Consider the following 24,261-nt stretch of genomic DNA (forward strand, 5'->3'; position numbering starts at 1 on the left):
CCGCTTTCTAGCGTCAGTGAAAGTTAAGGTTGATTGTCCCGTGAGTAACTAAGGCAAATTTTTTGTGTGTGTTTCTCTCTCCTTTTTGTTTTGATTTTTTTTTCCCATTGTTTTGTACATAAAGCAATCACATAAAAATAGTTATAAATAGAAAAATTGCAAAGGTTTTTATCCCCTCCCCCTAGACAAATAGGAGAAAAAAAAAAAAAACCCCAACCAACCCAACAAACAAACAGAGACGGAAAAACCACCTTGCTTCAAGTCCTCGTAGATTATACAGTACTCAGCATCTTTGGATACTTTACAATGACTCCGAATCGTAGACAAAAAAAACACCTGAAGTAACTGGTCATCTGCAAAACGTCGCTTGCGTAAGAAGTTGATACGGATTTAAAAAAAAAAAAAAAGTTTGACGCAGTTTTAAGACGTTTTCTTGGGTTTTTTTTTTTTCTTTTTTTTCTTTCTCCGTTGACTTGTTGCAGGCGGAGTCTTTGTGGGTTGCTTTTCGGAGAAGGATGTGAGTGCTGGGCAGTTCCTCGGGATCGTTCTGCTACGGATGGTCTGGGAGCAGAAGCCCTTCGTGCCCTCATGGTGGGGGTTGTGGATCCTGGACCCTTTGTGTCCCCTCTGGGCTCCGGCGGGGAGACCCTCATCCAGCCACTGCTTCAGAGCGGCACCGTCGATGGGCAAACCAAAAAACCGATGAACCCACGGTCCTCTCGTTCCCTTTGATTCGGCTGACATTGAAAGGTATCAGTAAAAAAAAAAGACAGAAAAAGCCCTAATCTGTAACATTTACATTTTGGAGAGCTGGTTTCGTGTAAAACCAGCTTCCCAGAGTACCCGCCGCAAGCGATCTCAGTTGGTGGTGAAACTGGGGTCCCACCACATCCGAGAGGAGCTGTCGGAAGCAGATGGCCATCAAAAGCCTTCGTCCTTGAGAGCAGCTCACGTTTTTAGGGGCTGAAGGAGGCTGATGGGGCAATTCCAGCCTATCTGCCACTTTTTTGGCCTCAGAAGAAATATTAGATAGGAGGTGGCCAGCCCAGGGTCTGCAGAGATGCTGGGGAGGACCCCAGACCCAGTGGTCACCATGGGCAACCTTCAGCTTGGAACACCCCATCATACGTTACCGCCTCGTGTTTTGAACCAAAAAATGGGTAAGAAATGGTATTTCTACTTGTGTGCATGTAGACGATCTCATCTGCAAGACATCTTTCGTGGACTTCTTTTCCACCAAGATCCCTTGAGACAAGCAGCAGGGAAATCTGCACACCCATTTTTTTTTTTTCCCCATCAACACTGCAGATTTGGGGACACTCGAGCGTTTTGTAAATTTTTGTCATCAAAATATGTCCAGGAATTAGGGGGAATTAGGACAAAACCCCAGACACTGCAGAACAGTCAGCGGTGATGAATTCTGACTCTTTGGTTTGAAACAACCTTTTAATTTCAAAATTGCCATGTGGTTCATTTTCGCAACGCAAGGGTTTAAAAACGCCCCAGGATCGAAACATTTCTGACCCTCCCAAAAATTTTCCTTCACCTTTTCAAGCAGCTGAAGTTAAAATACTCAAATATGGGCTTTGGTTCTCCTTCTGAAATTTGGAAATGGCCAAAGAACCAAAATAAGTAAAAATCCCCTTTTCCACCCAGCTTTGCTCCTGAGTGATTTTCTCTTTTTTTTTTTTGTGTGAATTTTTTTTTTTACAGTCCCAGCTCATCCTGCACAGCAGGGCTTTCACCAGATCCACAAATCTGATATACAGCTGAGAAAGGCAACAGCTAGGATCCTCCTCCTCCTCCCAACGTGGCTGCTTGACCCTCCCCTTTATCCCTCAGAGAATAAAATTTGTTGCCAGACATGGGGATTAATTAAAAAAAGGAGAAAAAAGGAAAAAAAGTCCTTTTGACCAAAAGGGCCAAGGAATGTAACATAGCAAAACCAAGTCTGGACGGCTTGTCGGTGTCCAGTGGGCCCCGCGGGTGGAAAACGGGGGAACATATCCCCAAGAAGAGCCATCTCATGGTGATGGCCATGCCCTGGACTAAGGCAAGTGACATTTTCGGGAGTGTTGAAGAGAGCAGCAGTCCTGGCCTGGCCTTCCCGGACGGAGCCGTGAGCGGTGGGCAGCTGGACGGGGCAGCGAGTGCCCCGCAGCCCCAGAGCCAAGTGCATCGCAGAGTCTAAAGTGCCGGTGGCCATGGGGTGCACCCACCCGCTCGCCCCGGGGATGGCCCTGTACCCCAAGCCCCATGCAGGCCATGGCGGCGAGGGGACAAAGAGCTTCTCGGGAGCCAGATGATGCGAAAGGGCAGGCAGGGACCCCAAGGGAGCCAATCACCCTGTTGGGAAGGGACTGGAGCCATGGTGGGACCAGGTGTGGGTTTAGTTGCTCGCCTCCGAGATGGGAGCCACGTGGCCAAGCCCCGCCAAGCCGCTGAAGCCTGTGCTCCAAGGATCGGGAAGGGGGAAGAAGGGTTGGGCAGCAAGGTTTTCGTTATGGCCCAAGGCGAAGGCGAAGATGCCCGCGTTCCTCTCCATGTCCAGCTGGGCTCGCCTGAAGAGCTTCATCTGGGTTTCTTCAAACTGGCTCTCCAGCTCTTGCAGGCTGAAGGCGGTCTTGGCCCCGCCCAGAAAGTGCTTGGGGCTGGGGCCAGGAAGGCACATGGCCGCGCCGCCGAGGTGGCCGCTCATCTCCTCCAACGTCGGCGGCATCATGAAGCTCTTCTCCACTGGTGGGCCACCGGGAGTGAAGAGCAAGCCGGCCGCCCTCCACGCTGCCGGCTTGCGTCCTCGCCGGGGCCGCGTGATCCGGCAGCTCTGGCGTTTGATGTGGCGATGGAGGTGGTCGGAGCGGGTGAAGCTCTTGTAGCAGAACTCGCACTGGTAGGGCCGGACGCCCGTGTGGATGCGCATGTGGTTCTTCAGGTCGTAGTTGTGCACGAATTTGGCGTTGCAGTGGATGCACAGGTACGGCCGCTCCCCCGTGTGCTTCCGCATGTGGATTTTGAGCTTGTCCTGCCTGCAAAAGAAAAGGTGCTCGGTCAGGCGGCGTGGGCTGGGAGGACGCGGTCGGGATTGCCCCTTGGGTCAGGAGAGGGAAGGGTGATGAGAGAGCTGGGGCTGTTCAGCCTGGAGAAGAGAAGGTTCCAGGTAGACCTTGGAGCAGCCTGCCAGTACTTACAGGGGGCTCAGAAGAAAGATGGGGACAGGCTTTCTAGTAGAGCCTGTTGTGATAGGACAAGGGGTGATAGCTTTAAACTAAAAGAGGGGAGATTCAGTCTGGATATAAGGAAGAAATTGTTGTCCAAAGAGGTGGTCGATGCCCCATCCCTGGAAATATCCCAGGCCAGGTTGGATGGAGCTCTGAGCAACCTGATCTGGGTGAAGATGTCCCTGCTCATGGCAGGGGTGTTGGACTAGACGGCCTTCAAAGGTCCCTTCCAACCCAAACCATTCCGTGATTCTATGGGAAGGTGAGGAGCTCACCTGGGGCCTTGCCCCCATGTCTGGATGCTCTCGCATAAGGCTGGCGTTCGCATCCGCCTCCTCCTTCCCTCGGTGACAGCACCTAAACACCGCACAGACCCAGCCCTCCACGTCAGCAGTTTGCAGCCCATCCCAAAGAGTTCAAAACAGCTAAACTGGAGGAGAAAACCCCTCTGGAATGAACCCCCAAAACATATGGGAGTATCTAAACACGTACAGCTGTGTTCCTGCCTGCAAATTAGGAAATTGGCTGAGTTTCGAGAGCCTGGCAATGTGGGGCAACACTGCTTAAACCAAGTCCCCCCTCGGAGCTGGTTTTCCTCTCCTTTTATCCTTGTGTTGACCACTGGGTGTCTCAGGAGCTTGGGCTTGGAGCTGGAGCACGGTGCAGGGTGAGGCAGGCAGAGGTGCCCGTCCCTGCCAGCTCCTCCAAGGCCAGCGCGCATCCAGCCTCACCCACGCTCGGGACAAGGATCTTATCGACAGCCACCGAACAGCATCCTCCCATCCCCACAGCGCTTTTGTACAAATATAGTTGTTTTTTTTTTAATTTTTAAGGGGAACTAAAAAGCAGCAAGAATATTTTCCCAAGATGGCAGTCCAATCCCTATTTTTTTTTCTCTTTTCCCCCCAACGAATAAGCATCTCCTCCTGCCGTCTACAAAAACCACAGCGGAGGTGTGTACAAGGCGAAGCTGACTGTAGCCGAAGCGAGCCGAGGTTGCACCAGCGGAGGTCAAGTAAGTAAAGAGCAAAGCAGGAGAATCTGTCTTGTCTCCCGAAACGCTTTCAGTGCTATCCCTCCAAGACGTCAGCAGTGTGGTTAAGAACACGGAGTAGATATGGAGTCACATCATTATTATATATATACAACACATGAGCATGCAAAAAAAAAGGAGAAAAAGCAAAAAACACCCCAAAAAGAAAAAAAAAAGCAAAAAACACTCCAAAAAGCAAAAAAAAAAAAGCAAAACACATCCCAAAAAGCACAAAAAAAAAAAGGCAAAACCACCCAAAAAATCTGTTTATGCTGGCAGGTCAAGCCCTCAAAACTTGCAAGGCACTGCTCTCCTACGAGGAGAGGCTGAGGGAGCTGGGCTTGTTCAGCCTGGAGAAGAGAAGGCTGAGAGGGGACCTTAGAAATGCCTCTAAATATCTGCAGGGTGGGTGTCAGGAGGACGGGGCCAGACTCTTTTCAGTGGTGCCCAGCGACAGGACAAGGGGCAACGGGCACAAACTGAAGCAGAGGAAGCTCCAGCTGAAGATGAGGAAGAACTTCTTCCCTCTGAGGGTGACGGAGCCCTGGCCCAGGCTGCCCAGGGAGGCTGTGGAGTCTCCTTCTCTGGAGATATTCAGGCCCCGGCTGGACAAGGTCCTGTGCAGCCTGCTGTAGGTGACCCTGCTTCGGCAGGGGGTTGGACTGGGTGACCCACAGAGGGCCCTTCCAACCCCCACCATTCTGTGATTCTGTGATTTCTGCCGCCCTGCCCGCGGGCGTCTTGAAAAAGTTTTCGGTGGCGTGACCGGCAGCCATTCCCAGGGCCGCATCCCAGCTTCCCGCTCTGAAATTTCCAAAGCTGCTGCTATCCCAAGATTGGCACAAGAGCACGTTTCCCCCCCGCCCCGACCCTGCGAGTGCCGAAGACAAAGCGGCGTGGAAAAATCTCATCCCCAAACGGCTAACGGGCAGTGGAGTCGGAAGCAGACGGACGCAGGGGCTCGTGACGCGAAGCGCTGGGAGACATTAATAAAAAGCAGAGCTACCAGCCCCACCTCTAATGTGATTTAAACCTATATATGTAATGTTTAACCTAGCAGGATCGCTTTTCCTAATAAACACGCGGCGTGCCAGGATTGTATAATGTAAATACAGGCAGAGCTTTTTTTTCAGGCTATTACCCATCTCCGGCGGCAGACGGGGGGAGAAACTCAATCCTGCCGGCCCCGGCAGCGTCTCCGTGGGATGGAAGAGAGGTTTTATGGCTCTACCTGGAGAAGCTCGGAGGTTGGGGGGGTGGTGAGATGCTCCGGCTGCGGCGAAGCACCCAGGGGAGGATGCGGCATGGGAAACACAGGCTGGGCGAGATGGGAGCTCGAGTCGCAGGCTCTCCGAAGGAGAACCGCGCTCCGTGTGTGTGAATAACCTTAATGCAATTGCATTAGGAGAGCGATTAGGGCTCGGCGAGCTGTCACAACACAAATAATAGGAACAAATAATGTTAACCTTTCTGGCTGGAACAGTTTCTCCTTGAGCACTCCGGGGTTGTCTTGGTGGAAAAGCTGAAAGATTTGCAGTTTTCTCCAGCGTTTAAGCAGGGTAAACCAGCAGACTTAGAAGCCGAGCGGCCTTTGTTTAAGGAAAAAAATTAATGAGCTATTAAATGAAGTCCTGCTTCCTGCGATCAGATTTCCCCGGGAGTCGGGAGGGGCAGGTCCGGGTGCGCGCGGGGTCCTCGCGTGGGACGCGGGGTCCCACCGACACGAAGGGGGAGGGATCGGACGGGGAGGTCGGGCAACTCGCCACCCAGGAAAATACCTTTTCTCTGTTTCCCCCAGCAAAAATTTCATCCCCAAACGGCTAACGGGCAGCGGAGTCGGACGCAGATGGACACAGGGGTTCCTCGCTGTTCCTCGAGCGCAGAAATAACGCCAAGGGGTGATTCATTCAGCTCCCCCGCGCCCTCCTTCCCCGGGACCCCGGGGTGGGGGGGTGGGGGGTTTGCATCTCCCCGGCGACGCGGCCGTGGGTGCGAGTTCACCGCTTTCGGGAAGCGCGAGATTCCACCCCTCCGTGAGAGCAAAACGTTCGGCGCAAGCGGCGGCGTTGTGGGAGAGCCCGGCGGAAATCTCTGTCTACGTCTCAAACCGCCCCGCTTTGCTCGAAGACGCTTTCCCCTGAAGGAGAGCTCTCAGAGCGATGCTCAAAATGGCTAAAAAGAAAAAAAAACCAGCCCGCCCCCAAACAAAACAAACAGCCGCGCGCCATTCGAAATGCTTCCAAATACATCCGAAAAATAAACCAAAGTTTTGAAATTTCCACTTCGCTCCGGGTGCTGAAGAAGGAAAAAAAAAACCAAACAACCCTCCAGCCTTCAGCTCTGTGTGGGGTGACCCAAACGGCTTCGTTTGCGTGAACGATGATGGGAGACCGCGCCGTCGGGTTAGTCCCAATTTTCCTCGTGATTGATTATTTTCTCGGGTTAAAGTCCCCCTGCCCCTACGCTTTGTATTTTTAGAAGCTGCTGAGCGTATGGGGGGGGAAGTAGAAGCTGTCGGCTTTAACGCTGCGTTCAGTGGGCCGCGCTAGACCATCTCTGCGCGGAGTTTTTAACCTCCAAGACGCTGATTTAACCCGTCTGGGTGAGAAGTCAGGATACCTGGATTCCCATCTGAACCCTCCTACCAACCGTCGCGGTGACTGTGACTCGGTACCAACATCCCTCCGTGCCTCAGTTTCCCCATATGAAGCCAACGGCGCTGCCCTTGCTGGTAAAGGACTCTGGGAGCCGCCTGGGATGGCTCAGCTCCGTTATCCCATCGCGGGGACGGTGTCGGTGACGCGTCAAGTCGCGCTCTCTCCTCGCCGGCAATCAGCACCCGCAGCATCGCACCCAGGCGACGGCGGGATGGGGCTGGCCCCCCAGCCCGGGGGACGCAGCCCCGCTCACCCAGCTGAACCCACCCCGCTCCTCCCAGCAAACCTCGCCTCGTCCGGAGGTGACGGCCCAGCGCGACCCTGGGGACGCAGCACCGGCAGGAGCCGGATCCGAATTCCCGCAGGCAGGAATTAGCGGCGGGCAGTGGCTCTTCCCCTGCAAACAGCGGGGTGAGCCGGCTCGCCTCGCGTACGCCCGCCCGAGGCACGATGCCTCCCGCATTATAACACGGTGTCCGCTGCGCTGATGGAGCGGAGCACGGCGATTTATTTTCAGGTCGAATCCTCGTCATCTGCATAACTTCTGCTTGAATATTATCATGGGGACGGGGGAAGAAAAGACGGGCTGAACGCGGGAGCACCCCAGGTGTCCGGCCATTGTCAGGAGCTCGCCTTTGCCTACCCCACGCATGATTTTCCTCCGGTTTCCTCGCCCCAGCCCTATGGGGCTTTCTGTCTCTCTCTCTCACACGCAGCCAGGAGCTGAAATACTTGTCAGAAAGCTTTATTATTATGGTAAAGATTGTACTCATTAGATATTAATTATACCCAGCAAGAGCAGGTCCAGGAATCTATTTGTCTCTGCTCACCGATTAAATTCACCCAGCTCTTTCAGAGCAGGGTTGCAAGCTGTAGGATTAGATTTGCGTAGCCCGCTCCTATTTATTGCCATTGAGGGGTCTGCTGGGGTGAAGAGAGGTGCAAAGGCTGGGAACTGGCACAAGGGGTGGATCTGGCCAGTGATGCCCGCCTGGGAGCAGCCCAGCTTGGGGCTGGTCTCACCTAACTGGAGATACTTAGAAGTTGGGTGCCCTAAGCTAAGCCCTGCAGCTCGTCTTTGTGGTCAGGGAGGACACCTTCGCTCATCCCCCTGCCTCATCTGCCTCTCTGAGGGTGCTCATCTCTTTCTGCTGACCATGGAGGGAGGCGAGGTGCCAGGTTCTTGGGCAGCCAACATTTGGGGCGATAAATCATAGAATCATTAAGGCTGGAAAAGACCTTTAAGGCTGAGTCCAACCATTAACCTCACACAGCCAAGTCCACCACTAAACCACGTCCCTAAGCGCCACATCTATACGTCTTCTAAACACCTCCAGGGGTGGGGACTCCACCACTTCCCCGGGCAGCCTGGTCCGGTGCTTGACAACCCTTTCGCTGAAGAAATATTTCCTAATACCCAACCTAAACCTCCCCTGGCGCAACCTGAGGTCGTTTCCTCTCGCCCTGCCACTTGCTTCTTGGGAAAAGAGACCGACACCCACCCCGCTACTAATGTATAATAATTAGGACGGCTCCAGCCTCAGAAAGCCCAAGCACTGTCATGTCCAAACATGTGCAGCTCGGTTGTGGTCTACGCTGATGCCAAAATGTGCAAACCCAGACTAATTACATCCCGCAGCTAAACGGCCCTCCCAACTCAACGCATCTCCCAGCACGTCAGAGATGAAGCCTCCCTGGCTGTTCAACCATCTGTTTTCCAGCTCCCTCTGGTCCAGCTGTGGTGAACTATGGTGGGGTTGAAAATACCCTGTTACTTATTTAAGCTTTCGTCCGGCGAATGGATGGCTCCAGTGACCCCACAACCCACCAAAATCAATAGGTTCGTTTTCTTCCTCCACCCTCCCTTCCTCCTTCTTTTTTACTGAAGGGATAGAGATCATAACCAGCTTTCTTTGCTACTTTTCTTTTTTTGGGGGGCTTAGGAATCAGCCATGGGTCACAACGTGGCCCCTCCAACCACCACCACCCCCCTCCCCGCAGACGGCAGAGGTCACCAACGCACACCTGGTAAAGCGGACTTCACAGATATTGCACATATACGGCTTCTCTCCCGTGTGGGTCCTCATGTGCCTGGGCAGCTTGCCGGCTCCCATGATGACTTTGTTACAGATGGGACATTGCTGGGACGCCTTGGGCTTTATCTTCCTCTCTTCTTCCAGGGGCCACGGGGGAAAAACTCCTCCAAACTGGGTAGCGCTTAGGAAATTGAGATAAGCGCTATAGTCAGTCTCTGCCTTAATATGCCCTAAGGGAGCTGCTGGGGTGTTGGTAAACATGTCCTTGAAGAAGTCATTAGGGAAAGGAGGCGGAGGCAGGTCTTCCTTCTCCTCCTCTTCCTTGATCTTCTTCTTTTTGATCACCAGATCCAAGGGGCCGTTGTCGACTTGTGGCTCCTCGAGCTGGGAGAAGGAGCTGAAGTCGCCATTCCATAGATGGGGGAAGAAGGTAGGGGTGAAAGGAGAGAGAGCCGGCCTCCTCTCTGGGATGTTCGCCTTAGGGTACAAGTTTTCCCTTAGCAAGGACTCGATGGAGAAGTCTCGTATCATGCCCAAGTGTCCGGAGGAGTTATTGGCTGGGTAGTGATTTGGAAAGTCTTTAGGTGCTTCTGTATATGCTTCTTCGGTAAGGTCAGACTTAGAAGGGCTTTGGTGACAGCTTACTTCTTGGACATCGGTTAGGTTCTCCTGATTGACAAAATCTTCCACTTCCTCCTCCTCCTCCTCTTCCTCCTCGTCTTCATCTTCGTCTTCGTCATCGTCTTCGTCCTCTTTGTCATCTTCCTCTTCCGCCTCTCTGTCTGGCTCCATGATTTCAAGGCATACATTGATAATGCACTGGATCTCCAGCATCTTGGCAGCACTGAGGATGTGCTTGACGTTTGAGGTGGTGATGGTGAGGGTTGAGGTGTAGGCAAACTCAAGGATGGCAGAAAGTGCTTCAGGCTTGACAAAGTCAATCTCGTAAACATAGGGCTGGTCTGTTAAAGTGCCAGTAGTGAAGAGTTTTTTGAAGTACTTGCTGCAGGCAGCAAGGACGGACCGATGGGTCCGGTACTCCTGGTCCTGTACAATGAGGATGACATCGCAGAGCAGACCGTCATGCCGCTGCTCATTTAAACCACATAAGACTTCACTGCTGTGGTTCGGGAATGGGATCCCGATAAGATCTTCAATGCCATTGGCCATATTCTCATTTACTGCCCTAGGACAAAACACAGACAGCAGGGAATTAGCAGGGTGTTTCCAATCAGTAACATCAAAATGACCCTGCCTTCTCTCAGTGTCGTCCTCCCCCCAAACCAACTTGGACCTCTGTAATCACCTCCTGCTTGCACTGTCCCAGTGCATCTCCATGTCACCTTTAACTCCTTCCAGGTCCTCTGTGCTTTAACCTCTGCTTCCCTCCACATCTCTTAGTCTCCTTCTTTGCCTCCATCCTTCTCTTCTCGGTTCCTACCCTATTCACCTTTTCCCAACCACCACAGCTCCCTCTGCTCTTTTACATCCCTCCCCCAGGAACCCTGTGCAACGATTCCCTCCCCGTCACATTTCTTCCACATCCTCCCAGAGCCAACATCTTTCCAGGCACATGTTGGATTTGCCCTGTCAGGAACTATGTGGGGGAAGGGTGACGCTCTACAACGCTTAAGCAAGACAAACCAGGGAGTGCCCATCTCATCTATGCAATAGGTTTTGGGACTGGTACAACTCGACGTCCCAAATTGGAGGGACTGCTGGTCATGGCTGTTTGCTGCAGCAGGAGAGCAGTCCTCATGGGTCTCCAGTTCTGTGTCCTGCTGCTGCTTCATGCCTGGAAGTTATCCCGTGTCACGTCAGCATGTGGACAACCCGCACAGGGTTGCCCAGAGAGGATGCCCCATCCCTGAAAACATTCAAGGTTGGGTTGGGTGGGGCTCTGAGCAACCTAATCTGGTTGAAGATGTCCCTGCTCATGGCAGGGGGGTTAGACTAGATGGCCTTCAAAGGTCCCTTCCCACCCAAACCATTCTGTGATTCTGTACGAGTGTCTTCCTGAGGGATCTGGGAATGGAGGAGGCAAGCAAGGAGCTGTGTGTCAGTGTACCTAAACACTTAGAGAAAGTCAACCAGGAAGCCAACCAGGGAGCAAGGGCTTGGCCAGAGGCAGATGGCTGTCTGCTGTCTTCACCCATGAGCTGAGCTTGCTCCGTTCCCCATCCCGTTTGGACTTGTTAGCACAGTATCAAATGCCCTGCGCATCTGGCAGACACCTTCCCCTGGCAAAGCAGCTCCAGCTTCAAAGGGAAATTCGGAAGCAAAAAGCCCACACCCAAAAGGAAAACCTGCTTTTTTTTTTTTTTTTTTTCCTTTTTGTTTATCTGTAAGATGTTTCCTTTTTCATATGGCTCCTGCGGTCCTTCCACATGACAAATCCCAGGAAAGAAGAGCGACTTCCTCCAGCAGGCGACAAATACATTAATCCCATTGCACACAGAAGACATCAAACAGCCAGAATAACTTTGAATACACTAACCGTTTGGAAACCCCCAGGACACAGAGCAGTGTCACCTCTGTGAGCCCCGGCTTATGGCCCTGCTGCAGGTAGACAGCTCACAGCCGAGCGGTTCATCTCCAAGAGAGCCCAGGGTACACCCAGGGCCCACTCTGGCCCCTTTTGCAAGGCTAAGACCATCATGCAGGTTCCCAGCCTCACCCTCTGCATCTCTGGCAGGTTCCCAGTCCCACCCCGTGCCACCTCCGTGTCTCTTCTGGGATCCATCACCATGTCCTAGGTGTCCTTCCCTACTCGGTTTCTGGCCACGCTGACTCCAAACCTCCATTGTGGAGACCTGGTCTATATCATGGTGTGGGGCTGGCTCCTACCCTACCACCTGCCTCCAGCCCTCGGGGATGGAAAGAGCCTGGTGTGATGGACGTTGTCCAGGGAAATCCTTGCCTCACCTTGGCCAGCAAACCAGTGACCCCTGGGGGAGGCTGGGGAGCCGCAGAAGGGATCAGACTCTGCAGCAAACGTTCCCATGGGAAGAGGAATGCCGTCTCCCTTCTTCACCCTCTGCAGGGTCAATCTCCAACCCAGACCTTGCAGATATCTCCCCCACACCTAATCAGCGCTACCGAACCTCGCCGCGTGGGAGCCGGCGAGCGAAGGCCTCGGGAAGACGGTGCAACCTAGATGGAACACATCCCGGGGAAGGGTTACGGACCATCAGCCCGGTGGGAGCAACGCCAGGATGAGGGACAAGCCATCCCTGAGCTGGTGAAGCCTCACGGGGGGGCTGAAGGGCAACCCTCACCATGGGAAGCCCTCTCCAGCCACCTCCCCATGCCCAGAGATGGGGAGAAAAACTGGGAATCACACCCCTCCGAGCCCCCCTCAGCTCCAGCCACCGACATCTTCGGCCAAGGAACGACGCTGCAGCCCTGCATCCCCCGGCGTGCTCGTTAGCGCCATGCTAATTATGTCTGTTGTCTGTAACAAATTGATTCATTACAGCGTGCTGCGCTTAACCACGTTAACTAGCTGCGCTGTTCTACCAGCCCGGTCGGCTCCGTATCAAATCCTCCTCGAAAATCGCCAACAAATGAAAGTGGATACGATGTGTTCTTCAAGGGGCTGCTAAGATCATAAATGGAAGGAGGAAGATAATAAATAGAGGGAGGAAGCGACGACCTCCCTTTTAGGGCTTTGTGTCCTTAAGAATAAGCGTGAGCAATTAAATTTCGATCGCGGTGTTTCTCTTCGGCCCTTTTATTTTTGTCTGGAAGGAGCAGTAGTGTTGAAGGAGCTCCTTGCGTGAAGGAACGCGTCTTCCGACGGATCTATTTTGATCTTTTATTGCCAGATCACCCTAAGTACAAAAGATGAGAAATGCAGAACATCAGACTACCACGGCAGTTGTTTTTGTAGAGGTTTTTCCCTGGACACTCAACCGCGTCCTCTCTAATTCGTGGAATATTCACTCGGCAGCAAGAAAGCAAGAAAAAAAAATTGAATTAGGAGATCAGGGGGTACGTGATTTTAAACTCCTTTTGATGGAAACGAACCCTTTTTCCTTTCTTTTCCCCTCCTGTTCCTCTCAAGACACAGTTCTGTTCACCAAAGCACTTAGGCAAGCCGGCAACTTCACAGGGTGCTGGCAAAACTGAAGGTGATTCATGTCATTTAAATGGGGGGGGGGGGGAAGCAGATGAGAAACAGCCCACTCATTTGCATACATCTGCATTTTTTTAACTGGCAGGGTGGTTTGACAGCTCCGGAGCTCGGCGAGGCTGAGAAATGACCTTATGGTTCCCATGCCCCCGCGGAGGTCGATGGCCAGAGAGGCTGGAAGCGTGCTGAGGCTGAGGTTTTCCTTCCTCCCCCTCCCTCCTCTCCCTCCACCCCTCCCCAAGCCAAGGGCGGGGTCCTCCAGAATAACCCACCTAAAAATAGCATCGGATGGTGACAAATGTCACAGGCGCGTGCAGATGCTGACAGGGCTCCGTGGAGTTAAACGGGAAAAAAAACCCCATTTTATAACAGAAAATTACAGCATTGTTAAAATAAACCAGGGTGCGTGGGGCAGGGGGGAAAGGGTGGAGGGCACCTAAAATCACCAGATTCTGCAGATGACGTCCTGAAACACTGCGTTTATGGGCCTGCTGAAAACTCATTCATTACTTTCTTGCCGTGAAAAGGCCCATTTATCACAGAACGATCCTGGGAGATGCTGTTGGGATACGGGATGCTTCCCCCTGCTCATTTAAGCGGCTGCAACAGGAAAAAAGGGGGCTTGGGGGGAGCTTTGTCTCCTTTTTGGGTGAAAATCCATCTGGTTTTGGGAAGGGTGGTGCTTCGCCGGCTCGGGCTGGTCACCGCCGTACCAGCTTGATGGAGGTGCAGGTAGGAGGCTCAGCCGTGATGCCGAGGTCTCACCTCACTGCCTGCCTGAACGTGGGTGATGCAACCCCGACACAAGCCAGGGATGGCAGCAATATTATAAATTATTATATAGCACTCACTATACACACCCCTCGGGTGACCCAAAGCTCATCCAGAGCACCCTGCTGCTCCAAAGCCCCTTCTATTTTTTATTTTTTGATGGCTTTATTCTTAGATCTGCTTTTAACTTCAGGCCTCCTTTGGTTTAATATAACCTCTGCAAAATGATAATATAAAACTGAAATATCAGAGATGTGACATGCTCGTTGAGATATGCAAAAAAGAAAAGTATACACAATACATTATAGAGATATATGTGTAGAAAATAGATAAAAATAAACTAATATTGCCTATATTCATTTGTATGAGTGGAAATGGAGGACCACCACAGCTCAGAGGAGCCCTGGGAAAGATGTCCCAGCCCTGAGGTAGGACAGGATCATCTCCCTGGGTCTCCACATTGCTCAAAGCCAGGAGCAGGACACCTGTGAGGGCTCCTCATCGGCACTTCCCTCTCCCATCGCCTTCCTCAGCTCTGGCGACAACGCCCTGCGAAGCCAGGTCCTAGGAGGAGATGAAGGCTGCCAGGAAGAGCCCAGGCTCTCTATATTTTTTTAATATATTTTTATATTAAAAAATTTAATATTTATATACTAATATTTCTATATGTTCCCATTTTAATATTTCTATAGAGATTCTCGGAGCATCTCCTCTTACCGGTGCATGGCTTGGCCTTCTCTCTGCTATGATTCTCCCACGGGAAGGTGCTGGCTCCTGACTACGCTTGTTTTCGGTGTGCCTATATTCACTCTTCCCGGGATGGCCACCCTGTAGATACCGGGGGGCCCTGGGGAAAGCCGGGGAGCGTGAAGCAGCTGCCCCCCTCCATGCCGTGCTCATTCTGCATTCAGTGCGACGGAGGAAGGAGCCCGAGGCTCCGGCTGATCTCTGCCTGACACCGGTGTCAAAATGACATTTTTCCAGGCAAAACAAATGGTGCCTCCAATTCTTCGCTTCCCTGCACGGAGCAGGGTTTGGGGTGTGAGCCCAGGGGCAAGGCTCCGGGTTGAGCATCCCCCCACAGCCGGATGCCACCACTCCAACACAGCATGCCCCACGCTCGGTCCCTGTGGGCACAAAGCCCCAGGAGGGATTCGAGCTCTGCATCTGAAGCACGAGGCTACCCAGCAAAACATACCCGAGGAGGCCGGACCTGGATTTGGGGAGCTGAGCATCCCTGGCCACCCCAGCCTGCAGCAGGAGAGGGCATCACCAGAAGGTCTCAACAGCTTTCCCCGCCCCAATTTATCTCCTACCACCAACTCCTTCCCTGTCCTGGACACTCAGCATCTAGAGGGGATCGACGCTTCGGTTCTGCTGCTTCCCTACCTGGTCCTCTTTCCCACCCAGGGTGGTCTGGCTGCTGTCCCTCTGCATCTACCCACAGTCCCATGTATGCAGATCTACATCCGTCAGCCCATAAATATAGGCGTTGGGGTTTCTTTTTTCCCCCAGGTTTATTTGTGCCTTTTCGTAATGAGGCAATTAAGATGTGCATGTGAGATTACCCTAATCTGCCAAATTACTACAGCTGCTTCCCCTATGGGACACACTGACCAGTGATTGATAGCTCCTGCTCCTTGTTATTTTGGGGGAGTAGAGATGCTGGGGCTCGGTTCCCAAATCTGCTGATTGCTCCATGACCTTGAGCAAGTCCCTTGTGCAAGTGTCCCCGAGTGGAGCCACCGTCGTTGACACCCCACCCTTAGCTGGCCCCATGGGGATGACACAATTGCCTTGGCCAAGCGCTTGACTCCGATTTGGAAGGCACCTCTTCTTTCCTACCAAGAAGGAGCTGGGATCCCTCAAAGCCTATTTGAAAGGCAAGCAGAGAGGTGGGGTTTTTTTCTCTTTTATTTAAAAAAAAAAATATAAAGGAAGATGTAAAACCCAAAAAAGGCAAATACTACTTTAAGCACAACTCCCCTCCGAACATCTTGTCTCCAGAAGAACAAGTTATTAAACCACCCACCCCAGTACCTGGTGTTTCTCCCCTCCGGCGGGAAGGTGGGGCAGAGAGCACTCCTCGCCTTTCAATCCCTTCCCTGCGAGATGCCCGAAATGATGAGGAAAACGCGGTGACACCAACCATGGCCTCCCTCGCGAGGAAAGCATCGGGTTTTGAAAGGAGATGAGCCGCTTTGCAGACCCAAAGATGATGCTGTGGGAGGGAACCGGCTTGCTAGCAGCAGCACCAGGGTTTTATTGCCGGGCTGGGCACCCGCCCCAGCCTCTAATAACCGAAATCAGCCTTCCCCTTGGGACCAGTCTTGCTTGGGGAGAACAGGGTTGAGCCGGGAAAGTTGAGGGTGTTTGGTTCTTAAGAGGTATGCAATAAGCTCAACCACCCAAAACTGAGGATCCCTCCTCAAAAAATCCATGGATTTTGCTCAGATGTGGACAAAGCAGAAAAGGGCAGGGGTTTCCAAAGTGATGCTTTGGTGAGGAAGGATGGAAAGAGGGTCACATTGGCTGTGGAAGATGCTCACTGTTAGCAAGGATGGGGAGAAAGCCCCGCAGGTGGCTGCAGAGGTGGGTGACAACCACTCTTCCCAGCTTCTGTAATTCATGCAGAAATTTAGCCGGCCAAGCAGACCCGGGGCACATCCATATGTGGAGATCCACTGTATTTCTGATATGACATCACTTTGGGAAGTACCATGAGGACTATTTGCTTAAGAAGACGCTCGTTCGCTTGCTGAGGTTTGGAGGCACAAGCGTCTCCTGTGCCCTTTGTGAATCCATCCTCAGGAATTTTTAAAGGCTATTTATACATTGCAGCAAATATTACGCATCTCTCAAGAAATCTCTCCCTGTAGGTTACCTCCAGCTACCGAGAGCCTACACCGGGCACCTCGCGCTTCAACAACTTTGTTCATGTACAGAAACAATCTGGCAGAATTGCAAATTAGCAATCAAATCCTCCCCCAGTGAGCTGAACTGGTTGTAATGGGAATTTGCCGCTGCTCCATGACCACCAGGACCCAACCCCAGCCCACGGAGTATTTAAGTTAAGGCCGTTTTTCCTGGCCTCAGCTCCTCTATGGGCTTGGTGCTCAAGTTGGCCCCTCTATTGGCATCTGATGCTACAAGTTGAGCTCCTCTCCTGTCTCCCTGGTCGCTCATCATGGCAGGCACCAGGTATCCAAAAAGCATCCCCTTAGATCTACCCTAAGGTCTCCCACATCATTTTATAACGAGCTCCTAGACTCCGGTATGAAGTTTGGTGGATCAACGCGTTGCCTCTGGGCAAGCCCCCAGGGACCTGCCACCCAGCAGCTCCACACTGTGGGACTGACGCTAGCAAAATGCCGTCAAACCACCAGGACCAAGCCCCATGGTTCTCTTATTTCCTTAAAACCAGTTCTTGGGCCCCAGATAAACGCAAACAGGAGCTCTGGCAGGGCCAGAGTAGAGTTCAGTGCTTCCTATAATTGAAGGGCCGTGTTTTCACTTCGGTTTCTTTTTTCCGGCTTCTTTAAATTACCCAGCACACTTCCCCGTTTTAGAGTTTACATAAATCTCCAAAATCAGGAGCTCTGGATCACTTCTGGGTGGCAGCTTGATGAAGTCTGCATGCCGCATGACAAGTCCCATCTGATGTGCTGAGCAGGTTTTGACCAAGGGGGATCCCAGTGATAAATGGCCAAATAAACATAAACAATTACTGGAGTTACATCGAAGGCACAGCCTGGCTCCAGATGGTGTTTTGAAGGCTACATTTATGCAAAAAGCAGAGGCAAATTAATTAACTGCAGTGTCTAGGCAGGTACCGCGGGAGGGGACTTTATAGGGTGGTCACATCTGACCACAGCGTTTCCTTGTAGCTATGTCCACACCCATCCAAGCAGCTCCTTGGAGGTCTGGAGCTCAAGGGATGGTGCTTTGGGCACCAAGTCCCTTCTGCTCGTCTCTGCTGAGGTTTTGGGAGATGCTGCAAGGCTGGAGGTGCTCAATATCCAGTTGATTATGGTTTTTTTTCCTTGCAAACCCTCAGTGGTTCCTCTCTACATGACTCTGCATTAGCTTTGATGCTCTCCTGGCCATGGTCCAGCATTTAGGGACTTCTACACACAGTGTCACTGGTATAGGAAACAATCCTGGCTGAGTATCTCCCCTCTCTATGTATCTATATGAACACACATACATACACGTTATGAATCTGTGTTTGTGTGCGTGTCGAAACCCCATGGGAGGGGGAATATGTCAAGCGAAACAGAAGAGTTTCCAGCCATCCTGTGCAACCACCCCGCTCTCACAGAAATTCACTCCCACTTCAAGCCACGCGGTCCCCCTCCCACGCCGTGTTCTGCAAAAAAAAAAAAACCACCAACCCAAGAACCAAAAAAGAAGGGGAAAAACAAAAAGAGAGAGGATAATCCCCACCAGAGATGCACCCACGATGGAGCTGGCCTGGCTGAACATGAGGTTCCTGGTCCCTCCAGCATCTCTGACGTGACCTGGAGGAGGCTCCGCGAGGTACGTGACATTGTTGGGGGCTTTTCTGCCTGTGTGTTTGCAGCCGCTCTCCTCCACCACCACCTTTCCCCCTGTGCAAGCTGCTCAGTCACTGTATAGGGGCCTATATAGAAGATATATATATATAAATGATACATCCCTATCGGTGTGGAACATTATAACACCATGGGCCTATTGGTGGTGGGTACCTCTTTCCAGCACGGCCTTAAAAATAGCAAAAAAAAGCCATTTCCTCCCATTCTGAGCTCTCCTGGGAGAACAGGCAGGCCCCTTCGCTCCCTCTCGCATTTCTCCGGAGCCAGAAAAAGGAAAAGAAATTAAAAAAAAAAAAGGCTCCTATTGAACGGCGCGCACACATTGGGTGGGTTTGCTTCCTGACAAAAAAAAAAAAAAGAAAAGAAAAAAAAACCCCACGGTGGAAAAATGTGCCCAGCTTAACCATGGAAAACTGGTTTGGCTGGTGTCCCTCCAGAGTGGACAGGATTGCGAGGGACTTGGACGCGGATCCGGGTAAGGCTGTCACCAGCTTGCGCAAAAACACGGCTCCAAAATAAAATAAAATACGTTTTTTTGGGGTGGGGATGCTCCAACAAAAAGCAGGGGGCCAAGGATGGGGATCCAGCTCCCCCTTTGCTTCTCTCCTCTCGCCCTCAGAGAGAAAGCCACCGAAGGGAGGACTTTGGGAGTGGAAATAAAAGGGTCAGAGCGCTAGCACGTTAAATCAGAAGCAGATGTGTGCCTGCTCGCCAGCCTGAGTCACCGCGGGAGGGTGGGGAAGGGGGGGTTATCGCTATTTTGGTGCTGGGTGTGGGGTACAGAAAACAATGCGAGGAGAAGGCGGTGCAGTGTTTGAGCAGGCTTAATATCAGCTTGGGAGCAGGTACGGGCAGGCTCCAGGAGCGGTGGGGTGGGAGGCTGAGCTCGGCGTTGGCAGAGGCCACGTTCCACCCCCTGCCCGGGCAGGGCTGCTCCTCCCGACCCTCCCTGGGCTCCCCCCAGCATCCCCAGTTTCTTGCTGGTCCCCATTGCGTCTCCCAGCATTGTCCCTCCAGGAGGAGGCCCCATCCCCATGCGTTGGCCAAGATGTGCCCACCACCAGACCCACCACGTGGCCAAGGCATCTGCAGCCTCACACCAAGGCAGTGGCAGGAACCTCATCCTCCCGCTCGCAAAGACAACCCCAGGACCTAGCACGTCTCTAAAACCCAGCTTGCTTTGGGCCGAGCCCCATAACGCAAGCTCAGCCTCATCTTTCACCTCCCACCATGCCCTCCACCGCTTACACCACATTGGTGCTCATTAAGCTTACAGTCCTACAGGTATTTACGAGAGCCGTACCTCAGATTGCTCTTCCTTTGGCATCACCCGAAATGTTATTTTTCTACTTGGCTCTCGTGAGAGCCTTTGCAGCCTCGTTCATTTTTAGTTGCCATTGAAGTTCTGGAGCTCTAAGCACACAAGCTTCCCTGCTACGGCCAGGCCGGAATAGCTCTCACGTGGCCATAAAGCAGTTTTCGGAGAGATGGTGTTCGTGGAAGGTGCCTCTGCAGAGCATCTCGCCCTGTGACGGTGATCCAGTCTGCAAAGACAAGGCCCCTCCAGTACCACCACCCCATCATCTGTACCATGGGCAGAAGTCTAGCCCTGGGCTTGGACCATGCTGCAGCAGTCAACCCCAACACAGGATGAAAATTCAAGTCCTGCCTTCAGGGAGGGGACCCAATCCACTCAGTTTTTACCCATATGAGTGTCTCCTAGAGTTACCTACAGCCCCAACTCCATCGCAGAGGGGTGAATATTGCATCTCCCCATCCTTCGATGACCTGAGGAGGAGCATCATGGATGACCCACCCCTCGAAATGTTCCAGGCCAGGTTGGACGGGTCTCTGAGCAACCTGATCTGGTTGAAGATGTCCCTGGCCATTGCAGGGGGGTTGGACTAGATGGCCTTTAAAGGCCTCTTCCAACCCAAACCATTCTATGATTCTATGATCATTTTTCTGCAAGCCAACCCTTCTTTAAATCACGTCCCGACCACGCTGAAACCCCAGCGAGATGCATCACATCTCTAACCCTTGAGCTGGGCGTTTCTAGAGGAAATACTGCCAAGCTTCAGCAGAGGAGAGTCAGGAGAAGGGGATGAGACTTTCATCCAGACTTCTTGCATGTAAACCAACCAAGTAATGAGCTCTCTGAAGACCACAGGTAATACATAAGCATAACCTTACAGTGTAGCTCAAGCACCGAATATCCAGAGGCAACTCCCTATCTTCAGGGGACGATTTAATCCAGCTCTCAAGGTTACAGAGCAATTTAACTGAAGATCAGGGGTCAGATTCAGACCTCATTTGTATCTCAACTCCTTGAGAGCCCCTGGTTTCTCTGCCAACCCGCTAGAAAACTAAACAGCCGCTGAGTCGTCAGCTCAGCCCTGACCCTGCAAAGCCTCACCCGCCTGAGCAATCTGTGCGATCCGGTGGGGTCCACCCATGCCCGGCATGGCAAACACAGTCAAAGCTGGTGGAGGACTAACAGAAAAAAAAACCCATCTGAACTCTTCCCAGCTGGAAGATGGAAGAAGGAAAAGAAAAGTACCTACTGCTTAGATGTTTCAGCTCAAACGCACGGGAGGAAAAAAATGAAAATCAATAGGATTAATTTTTCAGCCATGTTTCTGCTAGCAAGGAGGGGGTTTGCGGGATCGGGCCCCCCGAGCAAGGCGCGTCCTATGTCCCGGCTGACTACGCACACACGCCAGTCTGATTCGATTTAAAACAGCTGAGTTGTAAAGGAGGCTTCTAATGGAAGTGGCAAATGACCCTTCCACACAGCACTGCAGACCAACAGCATTCGAAAAGAACTGGGGGCTCGAGTCAGGACCGAGCTCGCGGCCGGGTCGGGGCTGCACCACCCCATCGGCTACAAAAACAGCCCAAGCAGGCAGGGAAAAAAACCCCAGCCTCTCCTCTCTTAGGGATTTTAGAGACTTGACCCTTCAAAAAGGAAAAAAAATAGGGAAAAGGACGGAGAAAAGGCAGCGCTGCCGCGTAAAGAGAGACAGTCTCGCCTGTTTGTATTGGCCCAGCCTGAACTCCGGGCAGTTTCCAACTGGAACCCAGAAATGCTGATGGTGTTTGGAGTCTGTCTGCATCCCTCCCATGACGTGGAGGGGCATTCAGGATGATGGGGCTGGGTTTTTCCCTCCCACCCCCCCCAACAGCTATATTTACTGCTACATTTTGAACTCCCCATGCTGTCATTACGATGTCAGATGAAATTACATGTGCGATAACCATAACATCAACGCACACACAAGTTCACAAAGGCTTTGCGAGGAAACGATCTCAAAGGAAGCTGCTCACATGTCCAGACTCAAAAGGGGATGTCCAAAGGAGTCTCTGAATTACAGGGTGCTGGCTACAGCCAGAACTTGGCCTTGCTGGAGCTGAACAGATGGATTTTATGCTTTTTGGGGGGGGGGGGCTTTGCTGATCCTGGTATAACTATGGATGGATTCCAGGGATTTAACTGATGCTGTTCTGTATTTGCACCGGTGCAAAGCGGATGAGGACATCACAGCGGTCTGCAGGACAGTCTTGTAGAACTGCACCGTCCTACAGTGAGCTTCTGGGCTGGTGCCACCACAAAGACACTGGCATGGGATCTGAACCTAGTCTGTGACTTGGAGAAAGAGCTGCGTGAGCAGAAGAGCTAGGACAGGGATGGCTACACCGCTACAAAAGCAGCTTATATCAAGGTGGCTGATTCCCTTTCACACGCAAGACTACACACGCCCCTACACAGCACTTGCAGACAGAGGACAGATGCTCTCTCCTGGTCCAAGATGTGCCAGAGGCATAAGAAATGACCCCCAACTTCTCATCTACCACCAGGCCAGAGGTAACTACTCCTCACTGACCTACTTTTGAGGTTGTTTTTATGAAAATCCCTATTTCTGCCGGGAAAAAGCAGCAACCGAGTTTCTTCCAACTGCTACGGGCAGCTGGGTGAAGAGAACTTGGCCGGTGCTCCCGAAGGCCGATTCCAGCAGCACAGTGATAGAGGCAGCAACCTCCAGGAGCGAGGCATCATCTTCCAATGGCACAGCTGGATGCGGAAGGCAACATCTGGACAGCTGTGACAGCATCTGCTTAGGGGGAACGTTACAACTATAACTAGGCCAGTTTGGATGAAGAGCTACAACTTCCAGGCAAACCTATGGGATGTTAGAAGTCAAGCTCCCATGTCCATCCCTGGAAACATTCAAGGTCGGGTTGGACAGGGCTCTGAGCAACCTGCTCTGGTTGAAGATGTCCCTGCTCATGGCAGTGGGGTTGGACTAGATGGCCTTCAGAGGTCCCTTCAAACCCAAACCATCTAAAGATTCTATGCTTCTATGAACCTCGCAGTGCAGCGCGACATATCCATACCTACGGAGGTTCCGGCTCTCAGCTCCAAGACAGAGAAAATCTTACAGAGCAGCTGCTTTGCTCTTGCTACCTTACACAAAAAAATAAAGGCATATATCTAACACAAGAGCAACCCCAAGTACCTGTGTGTTGGAGAAGGGCACTGCATGTGCATGGGGAGCACATGGCCTCTTCTGCACGCTCTCACCAGGGTGCAGGTTTGATCACAGAATCAACAGAATGTTAGGGGTTGGAAGGGACCTCTGTTGGTCATCTAGTACAACTCCCCTGCCGAAGCAGGGTCACCTACAGCAGGCTGCACAGGACCGCATCCAGAGAAGGAGACTCCACAGCCTCCCTGGGCAGCCTAGGCCAGGGCTCTGTTACCCTCAGAGGGAAGAAGTTCTTCCTCGTGTTCAGCTGGAACTTCCTCTGCTTCAGTTTGTGCCCGTTGCCCCTTGTCCTGTCGCTGGGCACCACTGAAAAGAGTCTGGCCCCATCCTTCTGACACCCACCCTGCAGATATTTGTAGACATTTCTAAGGTCCCCTCTCAGCCTTCTCTTCTCCAGGCTGAACAAGCCCAGCTCCCTCAGCCTCTCCTTGTAGGGGAGATGTTCCAGTCCCCTCACCATCCTCGTAGCCCTCCACTAGACTCTCTCCAGTAGCTCCTCATCTTTCTTGAACTGGGGAGCCCAGCACTGGACACAGCACTGCAGATGGGACCTCACCAGGGCAGAGTAGAGGGGAAGGAGAACCTCCCTCGACCTGCTGGCCACACTCCTCTTGATGCACCCCAGGATCCCATTGGCCTTCTTGGCAGCCAGGGCACGCTGCTGGCTTGCTCCACCGCCTGAGCAAAGGACTGGAGGACGCTCTGGCTGGGTGTGTTTGGGAAATGTCCTGAAGAGCACCAGCAGAAACGTGGACTGACTCTATTTCAGGACATGCTTTTTTGCCCTGGGTGGGGAAACAGCAGCATTTCACCCCACTTTCCCTGTCATTTCACTGTCTGTGTTTTGCATCTCCTTTCACAGCATGAATACATCAGTCTCTGGTTAAATGTATACAGTGAATTCTCCCTAGCAAAGAAAATGTCATTAGTTAAGGGGCCACAATAAAAGCAGACATTTGGAAACATCTAACTCTCCATCCACCCACCTCACCTCCCATCTCTGGCATTTCTAATACATACATGTTGTTCCATGCAGGCATCACACTAACCAAATACCCCTTGCATCATTTTAATTTCTTCTCCCCGTTTGTCCATGAAGACGCTCACCAAGATGGAGCCTAAAGGCGGTGTCTTGCATTTCACATGTTTTTTTTTACATACATATATATATATAGATATAACCACTCAGCCCTTCCTTGGAATGGGCAGGAACCCAGCCTCTTGCCAACGCCGCGCTTCAAAGCCGCACACCAGCGCTCGATGAGACACCAGCGCCGCGGCACGCCGGGG

The 24,261-nt window shown here is 52.2% G+C and overlaps 1 protein-coding gene across 1 annotated transcript in view; it reads right to left on the reverse strand.

Moving 5' to 3' along the window:
• Positions 1–1,934: 1,934 nt before the first annotated feature.
• The window catches only part of ZBTB7C (zinc finger and BTB domain containing 7C), a 90,220-nt gene continuing 67,893 nt past the window's right edge, over positions 1,935–24,261 (reverse strand). Inside the window, exons 3-4 of the mRNA XM_075411265.1 lie at positions 8,934–10,130; positions 1,935–3,026 (exon numbers count right to left, since the gene is read on the reverse strand). Of these exons, the coding sequence (XP_075267380.1) occupies positions 2,390–3,026; positions 8,934–10,114 (1,818 nt within the window). The 5' untranslated portion in view covers positions 10,115–10,130 and the 3' untranslated portion in view covers positions 1,935–2,389. The remainder of the gene's footprint in view (positions 3,027–8,933; positions 10,131–24,261) is intronic.

Source organism: Opisthocomus hoazin, chromosome Z (assembly GCF_030867145.1).
Source record: "Opisthocomus hoazin isolate bOpiHoa1 chromosome Z, bOpiHoa1.hap1, whole genome shotgun sequence".
In the NCBI taxonomy this organism is placed as follows: domain Eukaryota; kingdom Metazoa; phylum Chordata; class Aves; order Opisthocomiformes; family Opisthocomidae; genus Opisthocomus; species Opisthocomus hoazin.